This window comes from Haliotis rufescens, unplaced genomic scaffold, assembly GCF_023055435.1.
Source record: "Haliotis rufescens isolate VD_foot unplaced genomic scaffold, xgHalRufe1.0.p SCAF_7, whole genome shotgun sequence".
NCBI classification, from domain to species: domain Eukaryota; kingdom Metazoa; phylum Mollusca; class Gastropoda; order Lepetellida; family Haliotidae; genus Haliotis; species Haliotis rufescens.
Genome location: NW_025964361.1, coordinates 6,818,930 through 6,837,028, shown reverse-complemented (window position 1 = coordinate 6,837,028; position 18,099 = coordinate 6,818,930). Strand labels below are relative to the sequence as shown.

General features: G+C 40.4%; 1 protein-coding gene across 5 annotated transcripts in view; it reads right to left on the bottom strand.

Moving 5' to 3' along the window:
- Positions 1–641: 641 nt before the first annotated feature.
- Positions 642–18,099, bottom strand: part of LOC124144506 (cytoplasmic dynein 2 heavy chain 1-like) — a 94,030-nt gene continuing 76,572 nt past the window's right edge. For all 5 annotated transcript variants that reach the window (XM_046513936.2, XM_046513938.2, XM_046513940.2 and 2 more), the window contains 19 exons: positions 15,577–15,799; positions 14,776–14,939; positions 13,685–13,804; positions 13,201–13,335; positions 12,133–12,276; positions 10,773–10,928; positions 10,145–10,255; positions 9,370–9,574; positions 8,448–8,608; positions 8,234–8,359; positions 8,006–8,116; positions 7,300–7,455; positions 6,794–6,875; positions 6,466–6,659; positions 5,219–5,440; positions 4,487–4,702; positions 2,973–3,172; positions 2,101–2,299; positions 642–1,803 (listed from right to left, as the gene is read on the bottom strand). In XM_046513936.2, the coding sequence (XP_046369892.2) occupies positions 1,645–1,803; positions 2,101–2,299; positions 2,973–3,172; positions 4,487–4,702; positions 5,219–5,440; positions 6,466–6,659; positions 6,794–6,875; positions 7,300–7,455; positions 8,006–8,116; positions 8,234–8,359; positions 8,448–8,608; positions 9,370–9,574; positions 10,145–10,255; positions 10,773–10,928; positions 12,133–12,276; positions 13,201–13,335; positions 13,685–13,804; positions 14,776–14,939; positions 15,577–15,799 (3,084 nt within the window). In that variant the 3' untranslated portion in view covers positions 642–1,644. The remainder of the gene's footprint in view (positions 1,804–2,100; positions 2,300–2,972; positions 3,173–4,486; positions 4,703–5,218; positions 5,441–6,465; positions 6,660–6,793; positions 6,876–7,299; positions 7,456–8,005; positions 8,117–8,233; positions 8,360–8,447; positions 8,609–9,369; positions 9,575–10,144; positions 10,256–10,772; positions 10,929–12,132; positions 12,277–13,200; positions 13,336–13,684; positions 13,805–14,775; positions 14,940–15,576; positions 15,800–18,099) is intronic.

Here is an 18,099-nt window from a genome sequence, read left to right as displayed (position 1 = left end):
GCCATCAGGATGCGATACATTGGCCAGGTCACAATAATGGGCCGAGTACAAGGTGCACAAAGTTGACTGTGAGGGCAGCAATCCACGCTATCAAATCTGGATCAGACAATACAGTGAACAATCCACATCAAATGGATCAAATGACACGAAGCCAATCTATTAAATCTCCTCTTACAACATGCGTAGGTTGCTGTGGACCTGTCCTCACCCTCAGGGTTTGTATACATCCTCCAGGTGTCAACTATTACAATGTCATGTAAACTCTACAGTCATCACTTTAGTGAAACCTACAAGATTGGGTATGTCGGTGACAAACCTTGAGCCATAATCTGGCAAGGACCTTTAGTAAATCTAACAAAGGCAAATTTATAACAAATATTTGTACAGTAAAATCAGCTTTGTGCAAAGTCTTGCTCATGTTACCTATACATTTAACATTGTTAAAAATCCCAAACAGGCAAGTATTGAAATGTATACTGAGACACTTTTAAAACGCATATAGATTTTTTGTAATATTCAGCAAAATGGTCACAAAAAATAATAATTAAGTTGTTCTTGGTATTTTCTCATAAGAAAATCATTGTGTTTCATTATTATAAGCAACTTTTCTGCAATGAAGAATTTCAACAAACACAACAAAGTACATGAAATCTTTTAATGTCAGCATATCACAGATTAACAATGGACGGTGAGATCGTCATTTGCTGGTCAATAAATTACATTATCTACCATGGACGGAGAAATAGATCTGATGTTTTCAACAATATGAACATAACAAAGCGCTACAACTCTCATGACGTACAGATCATAGTCAGAACCTTAACAATACTCAGTTATTTACAATTTGTAAGTCTCCATTTCATGTCGTACACCCAAATACACTTGGAATGTTGCACAATAAGACACCCTAAACAGTGGGTTGTAAATTGTGAAAATAGTTTCATCAACATTAAACAAAAGCTTGAGATACCTTGCAAGTTAAAGCATATATGAAGAATATAACTGGACGGAATTCATGATTCTAGATGGATGAATGTGTCAGTTAACTTTGCATTTACCTCAAATAAAGATTTGCCATGTTTATTTACATGAATACAAGGGAAGTATAAGAAAGTTTCTGAAAAGAGATATAGCTGGTTCTCAACAAATATGTGACATGGATAGATCTTGTTGACATTTATCTGCCCAAACAGTCATTACAGCACAACACGACTGTGTGCAGTATGTGGGACTCATGATATTATCAACTAAATTTTCAAGACTCACATTCCATTTCTCAAGGCAGTACAGTGTGGGGTTTTAAGTTGTTTTACATTAGAAATAGAATGATCTGCAGAAAATATTTGCTCTAAACCTAGTGTTCTCGTTAACTCATAAATGGATAACAGAAAAGGATATTTGGACATTTCTCATCATGACAGATGAAGTTACACCATGTCTGGTGATGTTAGATCTTGACTTGTGATGTCAGACCATGTCTGTTGATGTTAGACCATGTCTGTTGATGTCAGACCATGTCTGTTGATGTTAGACCATGTCTGTTGATGTTAGACCATGTCTGTTGATGTTAGATCTTGACTTGTGATGTCAGACCATGTCTGGTGATGTCAGACAATGTCTGTTGATGTGGGTGGTTTGTCTGATCTACAGGTTGCGCAGGAAGAGCGCTGCACCACACTGCAGCCACTGACTTTGGTTTCCGCCACAAGGGATGTGGAGTCGGGCAACGATGCGGTCGCGGGCACTACTGTAGTAGATGGGGACCAAGATGCTCTCATCATGGCTGTATGGGTCGGAGGAATCCTGATTAAAAGAGAGATTCATTGTTGAATGAACAGTTCTTTACACAAATATTTTATGTCACTTCTATAGTGTTGTATGTATATATATAAATATATTTGAAATTGTGAAATTTTGTAAATACCAGGGAGAGGGCAATCTAAGTATGAAGAACTTGTCCCCCAATCCCGTTCACTTCTTCTGAATAAATATGTTTAAATCAAAACAAACAAAAAATCACTGGAGGGCAAACATGAGATGACGGATGACGATGTCTGACCATGCAACAGGTCTCTGTACAAACTGTCACACAGCCCTTACCTTAGGAACCCAGGCAACAACACATGCAGGGATGGCAGCAACACTGGGGGAGTCTCGCTGGTTCTCAGACAATCTTGACCCATCGAAGCTGCATCCCTCTAACTGCAGTCCCCCGATCTTGACCGAGGTGCGCGCCCCCTGTATGGAGCCGCGCCAGCTGCAGGCGAACTTGAGGCTGTCCATGGAACACTGCAACTCTCTGGAAACAGAGCGACATGGGGCACTGCTTACACGGTTCATCAACAGGCATTTTGCACACATGGCCATCTTTGACATACAGCACTATGTCTATGAAGGGACTAATCATTACAAAAAGAGGTGGTTCTGTTATAACTTGTCCACGGGTCTCTAGTCAGTTTATATTCCCCAAGCCAGAATCTTTGGGGCGGGAAACATGAACTAACATACAGGGTACATCAATACATGTCACCCGAAGCACCAGTGGACAACGAATGTATCTTACCGCAAGCCTTATTATATTGTAAGTATGTCTTATGCATGCATGCTTTGGTCCAAACTTGTAAGAATACCACAGATAGGTATTTATCCACTTAATTCATTTTCCACATTTAAAACAACAAAAACAAAGTTAGAGTTATTCCCCCTTGATCTATTCCCTTCGGAAAATATTGTAAATATCCAAAGATGGAGTCTTACATCATTAATTTGAGATACCAAATTGCGGTTGTTATGTTCCAAATGTAGTGCCAACAGTTTGGCAATTTGAGTGGGGAACATATGAAATGTACCTTACATGTTATTTGGGGAACATTGAAAATAATGGAATGGGTCTCAGCTAATCAGAATCTGCCATTCATGTGAAAGGTAAGACAAATGGATCTATACAACACAAGAACGCTGGTGCTCCTCACCTGGCTGTCTGTTGTCGGAGGGCGTTGAGGAAGGTGTCGGGTTTGAAGAGTTCCGACAGGTCCAGGGTGCTGCTGAGAAGACTCTGTCCCTGTGCCCTCTCCACCCAGCCCTGTATAGCCTGGGTGCGGGTGACGAGGCCGCGCAGGTACTGGATGGGGTCCTCGGGCCCGTCCCACTGGTTCAGCCAGTTGATGGGGGTCTGCACAACACAAACAGTAAACTCTAGCCACACATTTATTCAGTGTTAAGCAGGGATAATTGGCACATCTGAAAAAGACATCTAGTGTACTCCAATACACCCTGATGACTTGTTTAACTTCTCATACACCGACTGTATCAGTGAATCAAAATGTATCCTTGCATCTCCATAGTTATCTTGTCAGCATTATTAGGGCTCCACAAATAAACAACAAAAATAATGTGACAACATCCCCCACACCCTACAGACAAACAACTTTGTTCACTAGCAAAAAATTGTCATAAATCATTTAAGTAGCTGGCATATTGTGCAGAATTGTATTGCTATTTTTTTGTGTCCCTAAAGCTGAATAAAACAACCATTAAATACTCCTATCCCTTGCAGTGAGAAGTTGTATTCAGTGGCTCACCTCATGACCACAACATCCATCTAGGACTTGTTCTAAAGAGTTACAAACACTGAATAGAAAGCATTACTGTATTCGACATAATAAGTGCCCAGGGACCTCTCAAAATTAGAAAGAGGGGGCTCTTATTAGAATATAATTTGGTGGGAAAAACAGTGTTGAAAGATAAATTTCGTGGTTTATGCTGACAGACTGAAATGTAATATGCGACAGATATATTTTTCCTGAATTTAATTGCCCATAATTAAGAATGCATATAACACACGAGTGCGTATTATACGCGAATAAATAAGTCTTGTGTACATTGATCAATCGGAAGGGGTGCTAATTGGGATTGTTCACTAACCAATATATTAGCAAATATCGCCGTGGGCGCGTATTAGATACGGTAATATGTATGTTGTTCTAATTGACTAGTTTTTCTCAGTAGGAAGGTGTTACCATAAGGTCACTGGAAGCAGTGGTTCTCATCAGAAACACTGGGGTTTTCCATTTGATTCGATGGAATAACATAAAAACTTCCAGAACCAAATAAATCACCAGTTGACCTCTGACTGATTAATGGGGAGATACAAATGGTTCATGAGTTATGCTTTCATTGAATGGAACTTTTAAGACATGGCAATCATTAAAAGTTTCCGAAATTCTTAAATAGCAAAAGGCACCAGTTAATGGCCAGACTGATGTCTGTGTAAACCTGGATCAAGAAATATTGAACAGTGTGAGTTATGAGGTGGAAGGATGGACTGATGGACAGCCCCCATCCCTTTATCCCCCTGTACATCCTATACATGACAGGGTAATGAATGGATAAAGATGTTCTTTCAGATGCATTGGTGAAATAATCTAAAGGAACTAATCCTCAACAAGAACAATTTCCTCTACCATTAGTTATGTGTGTTATTTACCTCCTGGTTGAGCAAGGCTGCTGCCAGATTCTGCACCTCTTTGGTCAAGAGTTGTGTGCCCCTGATGATCTTGGAGAGCGATGCCAGGGAGGCATGCACATTCTGGACCAACTTGACGGCGTTGTAGAACTCCAGCTGGATGAAGGAGAGGATTGGGGAATCCTTCCCACCCCGCTCACCTGGGGCAGAGACCTTCATCTGGATCAGCTGGGAGCCCTGGGGAAATAGAACTGGCGCATCAGCAACATAGGAGAAAAGATTGTCAAACCTTGAGGACACCTCCGTCTGGATCAGCAGAGCACAGGCTCATAAACTGTTTTCTGGACATGTTATAAATGCAGATCTTTCGTAAAAAACTAAATAAGCTCACTGAAACAGTCTGCTACTTTAGGCACCTGTTCGAGTCCAAAATAATTCTTTCAGCCAGCACCTCTACAAATAGCCCATTAACACTTCTGAGACTGATGCCTTGCATATTTGTTGTTTAGCGCTGCACTCGGCAATATTCCAGCTTTATGATGATGGTCTGTAACCAGACAATCCAGTGATTGACATCATGAGCATTGAGTTACACAACAGGGATGCGATGACATGCATCAACCAAGTCAGAGAGCCTGACCACCTGATCCCATTAGTTGCCTCTTACAACAGGTTTTATAACGGACTGCTCTCAAGATTATCTTATCAATAACAACCTACAAGTTTTAAACTCATAAATCTCCAGTGTCTCACCTGGTTCAGTTTCTTCCACAAGTTGAGTATTGGTCCGAGCTCGTTGGCCCACACTTCCTTATCAAACTTGCTGGCCTTGACGTCAGCTCTCTGCAGGATTCTCAGCTGGGTGATGACCTGGGAGCTGATGATTCTCTGGGCTGAACGTTCGATGTTCTCCGGCAAACCAAAGTAGGATGGCTTGTCAAACTCAGGCAGGGACTCGATGGTGTCGATATAGTCCTGTAGGTGAAATGGTTTGGATTTTTAAGAACAATTTTAGAATAATGTTTTTTGTCTGATATAGATTAACTAGGCACCAAAAGAAACTGAAATGATTTGATCTTTTGCACAATTTCTCTTGGTACCTAGTATATATACTTAACATATGTTCATCAATACAAGTGGCAGTCGGGTAGCCTAGCGGTTAAAGCGTTCGCTCGTCACGCTGAAGGCCCGGGTTCGATTCCCGAGATGGGTACAATGTGTGAAGCCCATTTCTGGTGTCCCCCGCCGTGATATTGCTGGAATATTGCTAAAAGCGACATAAAACCAAACTCACTCACTCATCAAGAGAACTAAAATACAACATATGAATCAACTGTGTGTGGGGTGTAGGTTCTCTTTGAGAAACTGTTACCAGACGGTGGCGCTGGTTCCACCATTGTGGAGAAAGGTCTGGGAATCAATGGTAGAAAGGATGACAAGAATGACAAAATGTATAAATATTTCATTACACACAATACATCAGCAGTTTGACAAGTGTCTTGTACAAACACCAGGGCCCACTTGCAAATGCAATCTTAGCACTAAGATGATCGTAACTCCCATACTTTAACATAGACTTACAATAGTTGTTGCGCTAAGATCCCTTTGTGCAAGGGAGCCCCGGTCTCATTGTAACCAATTATCTTCAGTCGACACTTTACACAAACATGGGGTACTTGTGGTCTAGTCTGGCCTGGAATACTCATGGGGCTGAGATTTGAAGGTTGGGATCATACGTTGAGCAATGATCCAGCTCATCAAGGCATGATGGTACGTACACAACCAACCAGGTCACACATTGTTACTACCTGATCCTCACAAGATGACTCTAATGACATCTATTCTGACTGGAATCCCCATGGGGTTGAGGTTTGAAGAAGACTCTTTTCCTATGACAATATTTTTGTCAGGGTCACGATGTCAAACTATTTTACCATGAAATCATACACATGCATATCTGAGAAAATTCCATAACAAAAGGTATAGTCCTCCATACTTACTCGAGCATTGGTGGAGTTGGGCAGTTTGAGTGGTCCAAGGCGTTTATTCCGCCCCTGTGGTGACAGGACGTTGACGTCAAACAGCTGCTTGAGATAGGACACCATCACCCGGATGTCAAATGGGTTGTCGACACGGCCACCGTAGATCGCGAACTCAAACAGGCCATGTATGAAGAGGTAGTTCAAGTCTTGACCTGTAAGAGAGTTGTAGGATAAATGCAAACAGAAGCACCATTCACTGACACGATCAACCAATCGACATCCCTACTGAAGTGGTGAACTACACACCAGTGTTAAACATCAACTGATAATGCTGATTGTGACGTACCTCCACTGCTGCAGAGTCGATCAATGATGTCGGCTCCGGCCCTCAGATCCGAGAGAGAGAACTCGTAGAACTTTGTCCATCCCTGTGAAGTAATGTGCAAATACAGACACACTGACACTGTGGTGGAGATCCATTCATAAACTGTACCAATGTCAAAATAGGGTATCCTTTATTTCCTCACAGTACTCAGATGTGCGCACACAGACACAGACACAGACACAGACACAGACACAGACACACACACTCACACAAAAAAACGGGGTTCTATTATACTCAAGTGTCTATTATCCACACAGTCAGTGCCAAAAACGTTTGAACCTGGGAATTGTATTCTGGAACACTTTTAAGTAGATCTTAGTATCAGTTTATAGACTTGTATTAACTGATCTTAGTAGACCAGAAGAAATTTTACTAGAATCAAGCTTGGGGCTAGTGGACTGTACACCAGAAGATATGGAACCTATTGTCTATTTCTACTGTTTGTTGAAGCAGCTGGACTGTCCTACCTGTGGTATGTACATGCGTCTCTCCTGTACGATGGCGTGGAACCATGCCAGGGCAAACAGGGCCTGTGACCGGGTCACGTTACCGCCTCGACTAACATATTCTGGTGACCATGACTCATACGTTCGCATCAAGTTCCTCTTCACACCTGGTGGAGCCTGAAAACAGAGGAATCATTACACTTACATTAACATATACTACCAAAGAATGACTACAAAAACAAGGTACTGAAGGAAGAGAAAAGAATGTAAATTGAATGGACACTGATCTGTTGGCTGGGGTAATTTGTATGTGGTTAATGCAGGCTTTGTGTGGAGTTATCCTCAAACAAATGTACATATTAATCATCATCATCATCATCATCATCATCATCATCACTTTCTTGATAACAGTGTTAGATTCTACACTGAAACGTCGCTCCAAATTGTAATAAGTTGTTCATCCATATATCTCATCCTTACTTCATCATCATCGACCTCATCGATATCTATCATCATCATAATCATGATTATTATTATTATCATCATCATCATCACCACTTTAATTAATTCCACACTCTGAGCCAACACTACCAAGACTGCAATCATCATCATCATCATCATCATCATCGTCGTCATCATCGTCATCATCTTCTTCATCATCATCGATATCTATTATTATTATTATCATCATCACACTAATTAATTCCACACTCTGATGAAGTTTCACCTCGTATGTGACCTTGAGACTGGACTGGAGTAGGATAGTGGGGAATCGAGGGTGGACCTCGGCTGTCAACCACAGTCGGAAGTCAGCGTGAGCCTTGAGCGTGTTCATCTCCTGCAACATTGACATAGCAGGCATGTAATAATGATAATATGCCAGTCCCTGGAATCTACATACAGATTATTAGGTACAACAACTTGTGTACAGAGAGTAGGCCAAACTACAACCAACCTTCTCCAACTGAGGCAACCAAGCAGTCACAAGATGAAGATTCTTCAGACACAGCCAGTCTCCATTTTGAGAACACTCGTGTAGCAACTGCATGGCAATGTCAGCCTGACCTTGACCCATAGCAACCTGTAACATAAGGTCAAGGACATTAATGGAGGTAATCACATACTTATAACACACAATCTGGCTCCATATATAGCGTTCAGTCACTGACCTGGTGGTACTTGTCGAGTCCGACTGTTTCCCCAGCCATGTCCTGCAGCTCCTGCGAGGGATCAGCTCCGGGCGATATCAGGATCAGCACCGGCTCAGTCGCTATCGTCTCCTGATACAGTTTCTTCAAGCTCACACTTGCAGGAGACAACTCACGCAGTTCTGTATTTGGAAATAACTTCTGGTATTAATAACCAATATTGAAGAGATTAATGTAGCCATATTGCAGGGAAGGCAATAAATCAAATTGAAATGGGAATCCGATCAAGTTCTCTTGCAATAAATGCATACTAACTAACTCCTTAGATACCCAACCACTACTTGTGAACAAAGGAACATATGTACTGTGAAATAACATTAAATATATTATGTGACATCAAGAGACAGCATCCTTTAAGGCAGACAATATCACCTACAATTTATCTATATCTATTCAAAATAGTACACCAGTTTATGGTTTAAAAAACTAGTATGTAACCAAATAAAGAGTTGTTCAACCAAATAAACAGTAGCGTACAATCAACCTGGGAAAGGCCTACATAAATGTATTCCTTGATGAGTAAATTATTGGAATAAAGTATTTGACTACCCTTGGACTTGAAATATTTAAGGTTTTTTTATATCTAAAAAAAAAAAATGGAAATAAAAACGAAATGGGCGGGAAACTTTAGGATGATGTGGGCGGTGCCTGAGAACCAAGACTATTATTTTTTTTAGCCTAAACATCACAGACAATGAAGTATTTTCCCCAAAGAGCCAAAACTACAACTACTGCAAGCATGCAACACCGAATTCATCAGAGAAACTTGCCAGTCATTACTACACTAATTCGTTTCAAAACGTGGTCAGTGTCCTGGCTTAAGGTTCTAAATCTATTACTCAAAATGTCCTTCAAAATTGTGCAATCAGCAATATCGACTGACCAAGGACTTGGCACGCAAACTGGCTCATGGCACTCTGTAGGCGGTCCGGCCGGGCAGCCTGGATGACCAGCAGGTGTTGGAACAGCGACGTCTTCTTGGTGACCATGGATGGCAGCTCCTGCTCACAGTTGCTGCTGCGGGCAAAGTTGGACCAGAGCCCAGAGTCGTCCAGACTCAGCTGGTTGTACAGGTCGGGGAAGTTGGCCTGGAGGGGAGGGACATCCGTTACAGAATCTCCACACATGAGGCAGCAGAGCATCAAACATCAGTAAGGTACACTCACTAGTCAATGACCTTCACTTGTAATTAGTGGTGATGTTCTAATGACTGATTATGTGAAACACTGATTTAAAGATTGACAGTGTTTAAAGTAGCTTTGCTTACATATTACCTGTTGATTTTCATGCTCAATTCCAAAACACTGATCGTGTTGGTTAGTAATATCGCATTATCCACACATCAGAAGTTACCATACCAGTTCTAATATTGCTTAGCTTAACTGACCTATGCATAGCAAACCATAAGACTTGAATAGCTGCTTTCAGCAATATTCCAGCAATAAATCTCTCTGGGGGACACCAGAATGATTTTTGAACATAGGGACTTAAAACCCAGGACTTTAGCCTGAGGAGCAAACACTTAAACCACTAGGCTACCCTTGCCCCAAAATAAGACTTTTCATAAGTCTTTCATAAAATACAAATTAACATATCTGCTTGAGGTCTCAAAGAAGATTATTTCCACACTGAAGATGAACATCACCAAGGCAACCCACCTTGAGTGAGGCTACAGCACCAGCTCTCTCCTGGTCCACCCATGACGGCGCACTGCGCTGCGCGTCAGACTTGATGTCCGCAACCAGTGTGCCCGAGAAGCCCTCCCATTCCTGGAACAAAGCATGTAGTACAAATATACATATTCTAGATCGTTTCATATTTATCCAAACATACTGAAATACATACAAAAACAAGCGCACAAATCAATAACGACATACTCGATTGTAGAATACCAGACACTGCCACTTTTGTAAGGTATTGACTTCTTTCGGCTGCAGCTATGTTATCATAAATAGGATCATGACAACTTCTTCATTGGCTGCTTTGATAACTTTCTTATCCTTACTGACTTTAATGGCAGATGTTTACATATTTGCAGCATTTTATGTATTTGTTGAGAAGTCAACAAATAATCCATAAAACTTCCCCCCTTTCATTGTTGAGATTGCATTCAAAGACGATTGGTTGTGTATTACGCAACATGCATGACAGTTTGTATTTGTGCACAAATTATCCCCCATAAACGGCATATTTTGGTGTGGCATATTTGATAATATTGCACAAGGATAGATTTATCTCTGAAGCTATACAATATTCTAAACTTAACAGTTACTGTGTTTAACTTACATTTTCCTTGAAGAGATCTGGTTTCATGCCATGGACCATATGCATGGCAAACATGAGACGGTCGGCCTTGAAGAGCGAGCGACACACGTACTCATACACCATGTGCATCAGCTTGCGAGACAGGGTGTTGATTCTCATCTCCGTCCCACTCCCATCCTGAAATACACAGACAGATACAGCCTATACTAACTACTCATTGAAACATACTCAAACATCACTGAAGAATTGACCTTCACTTTGTGTGAGTTCACTGGAGTATGAACCTTCATAGAGTGAGGGCCAAACTGTATGAACATTGGAGTCCAAGATTAAAGGGTCTAAATGATCAGAAACAACGCTTCTCTGTGTATTCATGCTAGGGAATTCCCAGGATTTTCCCCAAGAATGTGGAAGTAGTCCTCCAGTGTTACGTCATTTCAAGAATAGTCTCATGAAAAACGTGTGTACGTCAAATTGTGTCATTCATTCACTTATGAATGTCAATTTCGCGGTCATGTGACCGACCTCTCGTCCAAAAGAAAAGTTGTATATCGTGTAAACTTCAAATTAAAAAAACAAAATCCAAGAATATTGACTTAGATCAATGAATTCTGGAGCAGGTAAGTCTGTGGCTAAACTAGGAAGTTTGTTATGAGTGAGTTGACCTCTAGGCCACGATCCACACAGCAGTGTACAATAACACTTGATCAGCTGGCTGACACTGTTACAACCTCATTATGACTACCAGCATCGGATGCTGGGCATATATTTTACCCCAGAATCCCCAAAACAAACAATATGTCCACCAAACCCTTTTTTAACAACTATGGTGATTCAGGACAGATGTTGTCACTAAATACCTCATGAAAACAATGCCTTTCAATTTCAAAAAGACACATATGAACACAGTATTCAGATTGTCTTATTTCTAGTCATCCATTTTGTTTATGATATGAAAGATATATGATATCAAAAGTTGCTGAAAACTTCCTAAAGCCATTTGTTTCTTTAAAAAAATACTTATCGATGTTTATGCTGGACAACGTCATCCAAACCAAACATCAAAATGATTAACAAATGTAAAATATTACCATTGTCCTACTTTGAGTAAACATCAGTGTCTGTAAATAGTGCTATCATAATGTAAACAACTGATATATTATTTTGTTTGATAGGCATTACTTAGAAGTTGACGGATGACAAAGTAGACGCAATTTATGGATAACAAGTTCTTTAATACTGTAAAAAGCGATGTTTCGGTATAGATCCTTATACCGTTGTCCTTGCTTGACAAAGGTATAAGGGTCTATACCGAAACGCTCTTTTTACAGTATTAAAGAAGTTGTTATCCATAAATTGTGTCAACTGATATATTACTTACATGTTTCGTTTGAAGTGCTCGCTGGAAGATTCGGAGGAAAGCAGCAAGACTGAAGCGGTACATGTTGTTGATCTTGGAGAGATCGCTGATGACGAAGAACAACATGCTTCCATTCTTTGCCAGGCCAAGATACGTGTTCCTCTCCTGCATCATTCAGAGTGAGTGAGTGCGCGAGTGAGTGAGTGAGTGAGTGAGAGAGCGAGCGGTGTTAATGATTTAATCCTAGTCATGTAACTTTGGTTATAGAAGGCTTGCATGGTGAGGTGGGGTTTAACTTCACATTCAAGATTTTTTCACTTACATAGCAACATGCATGCATGTGTTATGTGTGGCTGCATGTACTAACCCAGACTTATGTTGGTGCCAACCTCTGAGATACCAAGTCACAGTTTAACAGAATTCCCGACTCAGACACTTATTGATTCTGAGCAGGCCAGTCTGTGTTTCATCCCCTTAATACCAAGCGCATACCATTTGGTATGACATTGCCAGGGGACTGAACCACCGACCTACTGCTCTCTGGGCAGATGCTCTATCCACTAGACCACAAACAGTGAGCAAGTGGTGGGTAAGGTGCAGGGTAAATGCATGCCTGAATGTATGATGCTATACATGAACAGCCTAGCAGAGATTTGTCCTGCTGATAGACAGGAGAATTAAATTCTTTGCTTTATTCAAAACGTGTGAAAAAAGAAATTTAGGCTGAAATATTCCCACTATTAGTGGAGTCTCATTAATCCATTTTGACTGGAATCTATCCCAACTGTCAACATAAACAGAAGCCTGCTTAACAAAAGACATAAATGGAAATAGCATTTCTTGTAATGTTCTTTTTGCTTTTTAGATACTCTTGGTCAAAATACCAAAATGAAGCAGTGTTTTGCAGGTAATATAAAAAGTTAAACACCTCTTAAATGAACATTTAACAAACCTACCAAACAGTGTCCAAAAAGCCTTTTTACAATCAAATGAATTTCTCAGGCCATTTATTTGAAATATTTAGTGTGAATTTATGCATAAAAGAAGAAAGTAACTGGTCTGGTGTAAATACACTGGTGTTAAACTGACCTGGTCGAGTGATGCCTGCAGCCTGACAGACTCGTGCAGGGAGTCGGAGATGGTGATGCTGCTGGCCTTGGTCTTGTTGAGTGAGTCCAACAACTCCTTGTTCTCCAGGATGTTCCCCTTGGCACTCGCCAGCTCCTGAATAGCAACACAAGAGTAATGTACTTAACACAATGCCATGGTATTGTGTGAAGATAGACATCAATCAGTCACAGAATTACATCTGAAACCTGAAATAAAACATTGATTCATTCCCCGAGAGCAGATGATGTAAATCACTGGATTGTCTGGACCAGACTCAATAATTTACAGACTGAAATAATACAGCTGGAATATTGTTCAGTGTGGCATTAAACAATAAACAAACACTGAGTACTTGTATTTAAGGACTGCAAATTTCATTTGGAACCAACAGAGTGAGTTTCAAATATCAGCATTCCTGGCATGAAAATCCTCAGTGCAGCCCCACTGTGTCATCGCCCCTCACCTCCAGCAGGGAGTCCTCCAACTTGGCCAGCTGGATCTTCAGGTCCTCCTCTTGCTTCAGCAGCTCCGTCTTCCGCACCTCCAACTCCGGCTTCTCGTGCTGCAGCGTCATCGCCAGCAGCTGGAGCAGACATTCACCAGACATTGTAGCTACAATATGCGATGTCAGTAAAATCAGACCTCATAATCCTATAGGATACTTCTCTGCATGGGTCGGACATCCCGCCAATAGGAAGTCATGATTCACCTGACACAACCTCCTGTGGAAGTATGTGAGATCATCATACAGATCTCTTAATCCCATATCCTATATCTCTGTGTAAAGATCTGACAAACCTTTCACTGTTCAGGGCTCACCCGATATGACCTCCCATGTACTGTTTTCAGATCTTCCTGCAGAGAGCTTTTATTTAAGACATAAACAATGAGTGGGAGTTGTTGCGCTGAGGGTACGATAAACAACGACCACAAGTTGTTTGTTTCTCATACGAGATATCAACATTATGTACAGCCTGTTTAAGGATGATGATAAAATGTATAAGCTTTATTATAATTACCCGAATTTAAAAAATGATCATTCCCAAAATAGAATCCGACATCAGCAATGCCAAACAAGTCCATTATATGCACAGGTGGGTACTTCCTGCACATTCTCACAATCCTCACATCTATTAGCTGTACCTTTTCTCCCAATACTGATTGTCATATCTCTCCGCGTTTTGATGTGATCATTCGGCCATCGCATTTATCTACATTGCCCAGCTTCATCTATTGGAAACAACTCACTAGACACTCCCTCAAAAATAATCCAATTTATGACATCATCAAGTTGCAAGCACATGTTCGAATCTCCAGAAATGACGCCATGAAAGAACAACTTACTTGCAGCTACAGTATTCAATCAGAGACACAGCAGTATACACTTGACTTAACTTCTGCATTAACACTGACTGACTGGTCATTATGAAAACTTTCAAGTTGGACAATTTAACAAAGGGATAATTGGTCACTCAGTAAGACACAATGTTAGACAATATGTCTGATCAGCTGAGAGCACATGTGTGGACTCAGATTGAGTGTCCATCCACTGACCTGGCCAGTGAGTCCGGCCCTTGTGGTGGTGAAGTTGACCTCGGTGATGACCGATGCTGCATCCGGGGGGACCTCTGGACTTGGGTTCCTCGTGGTCAGGAACAGTCGGAACTCTTCATTGTAGTCTATTGTCTTCTCTCCGATCTGGACAACATAGCGAGGGCCTGGCACAAGAAGAAACTTCCAAATGAAATTTAAAAACATGCTTGCAGAGCTTGCACCCTAAACAAAACATCAAAGCATGGTATATTGGGATCTGAAGGTCCAAATCCCAAAATGTATTTGAAAAAAAATTGTCATCAACGTGTTTTGACATGAAAAAGACACAATGCAAGTACATGAAAAATCACCTGCATCACATGTAAATTTGATTGGCAGAATGTTGCCTAATTTCGTGTTGTACAGAAGTTTTACAGTTGCTCAATTGTACTTTTAGTAGTATCAACAGTTTATGACATGCTGACTTATCTACCTTAATATTTGAATTCCATAACATAGTGCTTCTGGTTTCATTCAAGATTCATAGACTGTAGTATCATAACAGTCGATATTGTATATATTATATTCAGTTGTATTACAATGTGTGATGAAAGAGGGAAATTTATCTGTTGAATAGGATCTGAAATATGGAGTCATGGAATGGAGGTGAGACTAGAGTGTACCAAAATGATTAAAGGTCTGCCTATACTTTATCTCCATCAATATCACATTCAGCTATTGTTCATTCTTAAATAGCTGGTTAAATTTCTTCAAGCCAGTCAACGAGGTCTACACATAATGAAATTCTCCCAGCTGACTCACCCTGAGCTGTGAGATCGCCCCTCAGCAGTGGGTACAGAACCGGCTCAATGCCGTCCATCTCCTGGATGATAAGAGTCTTGCCAAAGCGGACAGCCAGTTCCAAGGCAGTGCTGAAGTTGGCATCCTGTTGGTTGACTATCTCCAGGCGGCTCTCCTTCAGGTGCGTCTTCAGCCATTCTGTCGCCCGCGACGACGGGTCAATCAAGAATGGACGCAGTGAACTCTGCAGAAAATAGACATATTAAGGAACATCACCTATGAAGCAGTCTTTTGCATATTCTGTGATAATTTAACAGACACTATATGGGTAATTTTATACAATGAATGAGTGAGGCCAAACACAGTTATGTGAACATATTGCCAAGTGTGGAGTGTCACTTAAGCTTGTTTACCTTGTAACCTATCAACCACAGCATTAGAAATTGGCACTAGTCCTATAGTCCTTGCCAAACTTCCCAATAGCTGAAGGTATCATAAGGACTAGTAGAAATTTGTCATTATTAAGGGTTTTGCTATATGATATCATCATAAGGACTAGTAGAATTTTTTCATTATTGGGGGTTTTGCTATATGATATCATCGTAAGGCCTAGTAGAAATTTGTCATTATTGGGGGTTTTGCTATATATCATCATAAGGACTAGTAGAAATTTGTCATTATTGGGGGTTTTGCTATATGATATCATCATAAGGACTAGTAGAAATTTGTCATTATTGGGGGTTTTGCTATATATCATCATAAGGACTAGTAGAAATTTGTCATTATTAAGGGTTTTGCTATATGATATCATCATAAGGACTAGTAGAAATTTGTCATTATTAAGGGTTTTGCTATATGATATCATCATAAGGACTAGTTGACTAAAAATGTTAGTTTTGACTGCTGATCCAGCAGTTTAATATAATGTATGCGTAATGTATTGTAGCAAGCACATAAACCTGCATTCAGTAAACTAGAAAAAAGTGATTTTTCAGAAGAATAAAAATCTGTTCTTATTTTATAGGGTTGGCACAATCTGTAAACTACCTCCGTAATGTTCAAGAAGTCTTGTCTTAGTGGGTATTACACAAGTACTAAACACAGGTTGTGAACACTTTGATTACCACCAACAAATCATCTCGCTGTAATGCCACACCTTCATGCAGCATTGACTTCCCAACTGTCAACACATACATTTGTCAACTTACCTTGTCCACTCAGCATGAGTCATCAACAATAACTTTATATTACGATGAAAACAATGATGATGATTTTAAGTTTCCGATTTAAAAATCATTTTATATTAATCATATAAAGTAAGACATTATTCTAATACACAATAAAGCAGCGACGTCAACATACCACAATGAACAAACACACAAACGATAGAATCAGCAACGCAAACAAGAAAAGAACACATGCTGAAAATTAAACAATTGTGAAAAGCCAATACTGGTAAACTTCACTTATAGGCTGAAAAAAACACCTCCAAAAATAATCTGTTCTGAAAATCAACAATTCAACACTGTGATGTAACAAGTACAGTAAAATGACCAATTAAAAGAAAGGACATATATTAATAAAAGGGAGTATGCAACATCCAATAAAAGTGAAGACTATTGAATTAATGTTTGTAGAGTAGGGAGACTTATTGACTCTGTAAATGCTAAATTTGGATTAGATTCTCAATTAGCTACAGTGAAACCTTGCTAACTCAAAGTCCTAGGGACCTCGAAACCATTTAAAGTAAGGACAAAGAACCACACCGATAAAGAATCCCCTGGACCATGAAGACGGTGTTAGAAATGAAGAGAGGTTTCAGGGGCCATTTACACTTCCTGCTGTTGTATTCGAATCTGGGGACCCACTAAATCTGAAAATTTTAACATGAAGGTAACGACAAAGACCCCATGCTAAAGTTCGAACCCAGTAAATGATATATCAAGTTCCAGGAGTCCGAGTTAAAAAGGCTTCACCATTATCACTTCTGTTTGATACTGAAATAACCATATACAAATTTACCTGATTTGAATATGACTATATTTATCTAATGTGCTCAGGGGGCAAGGGTGGCCCAGTCGTCTAAGGCGCCGCGATTCGCACTGCAGAGTTGCGTCCCTTGGGCACGCCAGAAACCTATGATTGTGGGTTCAAAACCCGGTTCACCCCGATTATGTTTCTAGGTTTGTTACCCGTGCTCGTGGGTTTCACCGAAGTGGTAAACGTCTGAGACCTGCATCACTTCGGGCTTTCCTCCCACATTAAGCTGACACGCCGTGATATAACTGGAATACTGTTAAAAGCGGCGTTAAACCCAACTCACTCACTCACTCACTAATGTGCTCACACTCAAATATTGTTATATCCACTTATTCTCCTTGTGTGTGTGTGGATGAGTTGAGACAACAGCACAATGATGGCAGCATAAAGCAGTAAGCTACCTAGGAATGAATCCAACAGGTAATAGAATTAATACCGCAACACAAGAACTGACAGAAAAAACACAGCATGTAGCTTTCCTCCTTTGTGCAAAGAAAAAAGTGG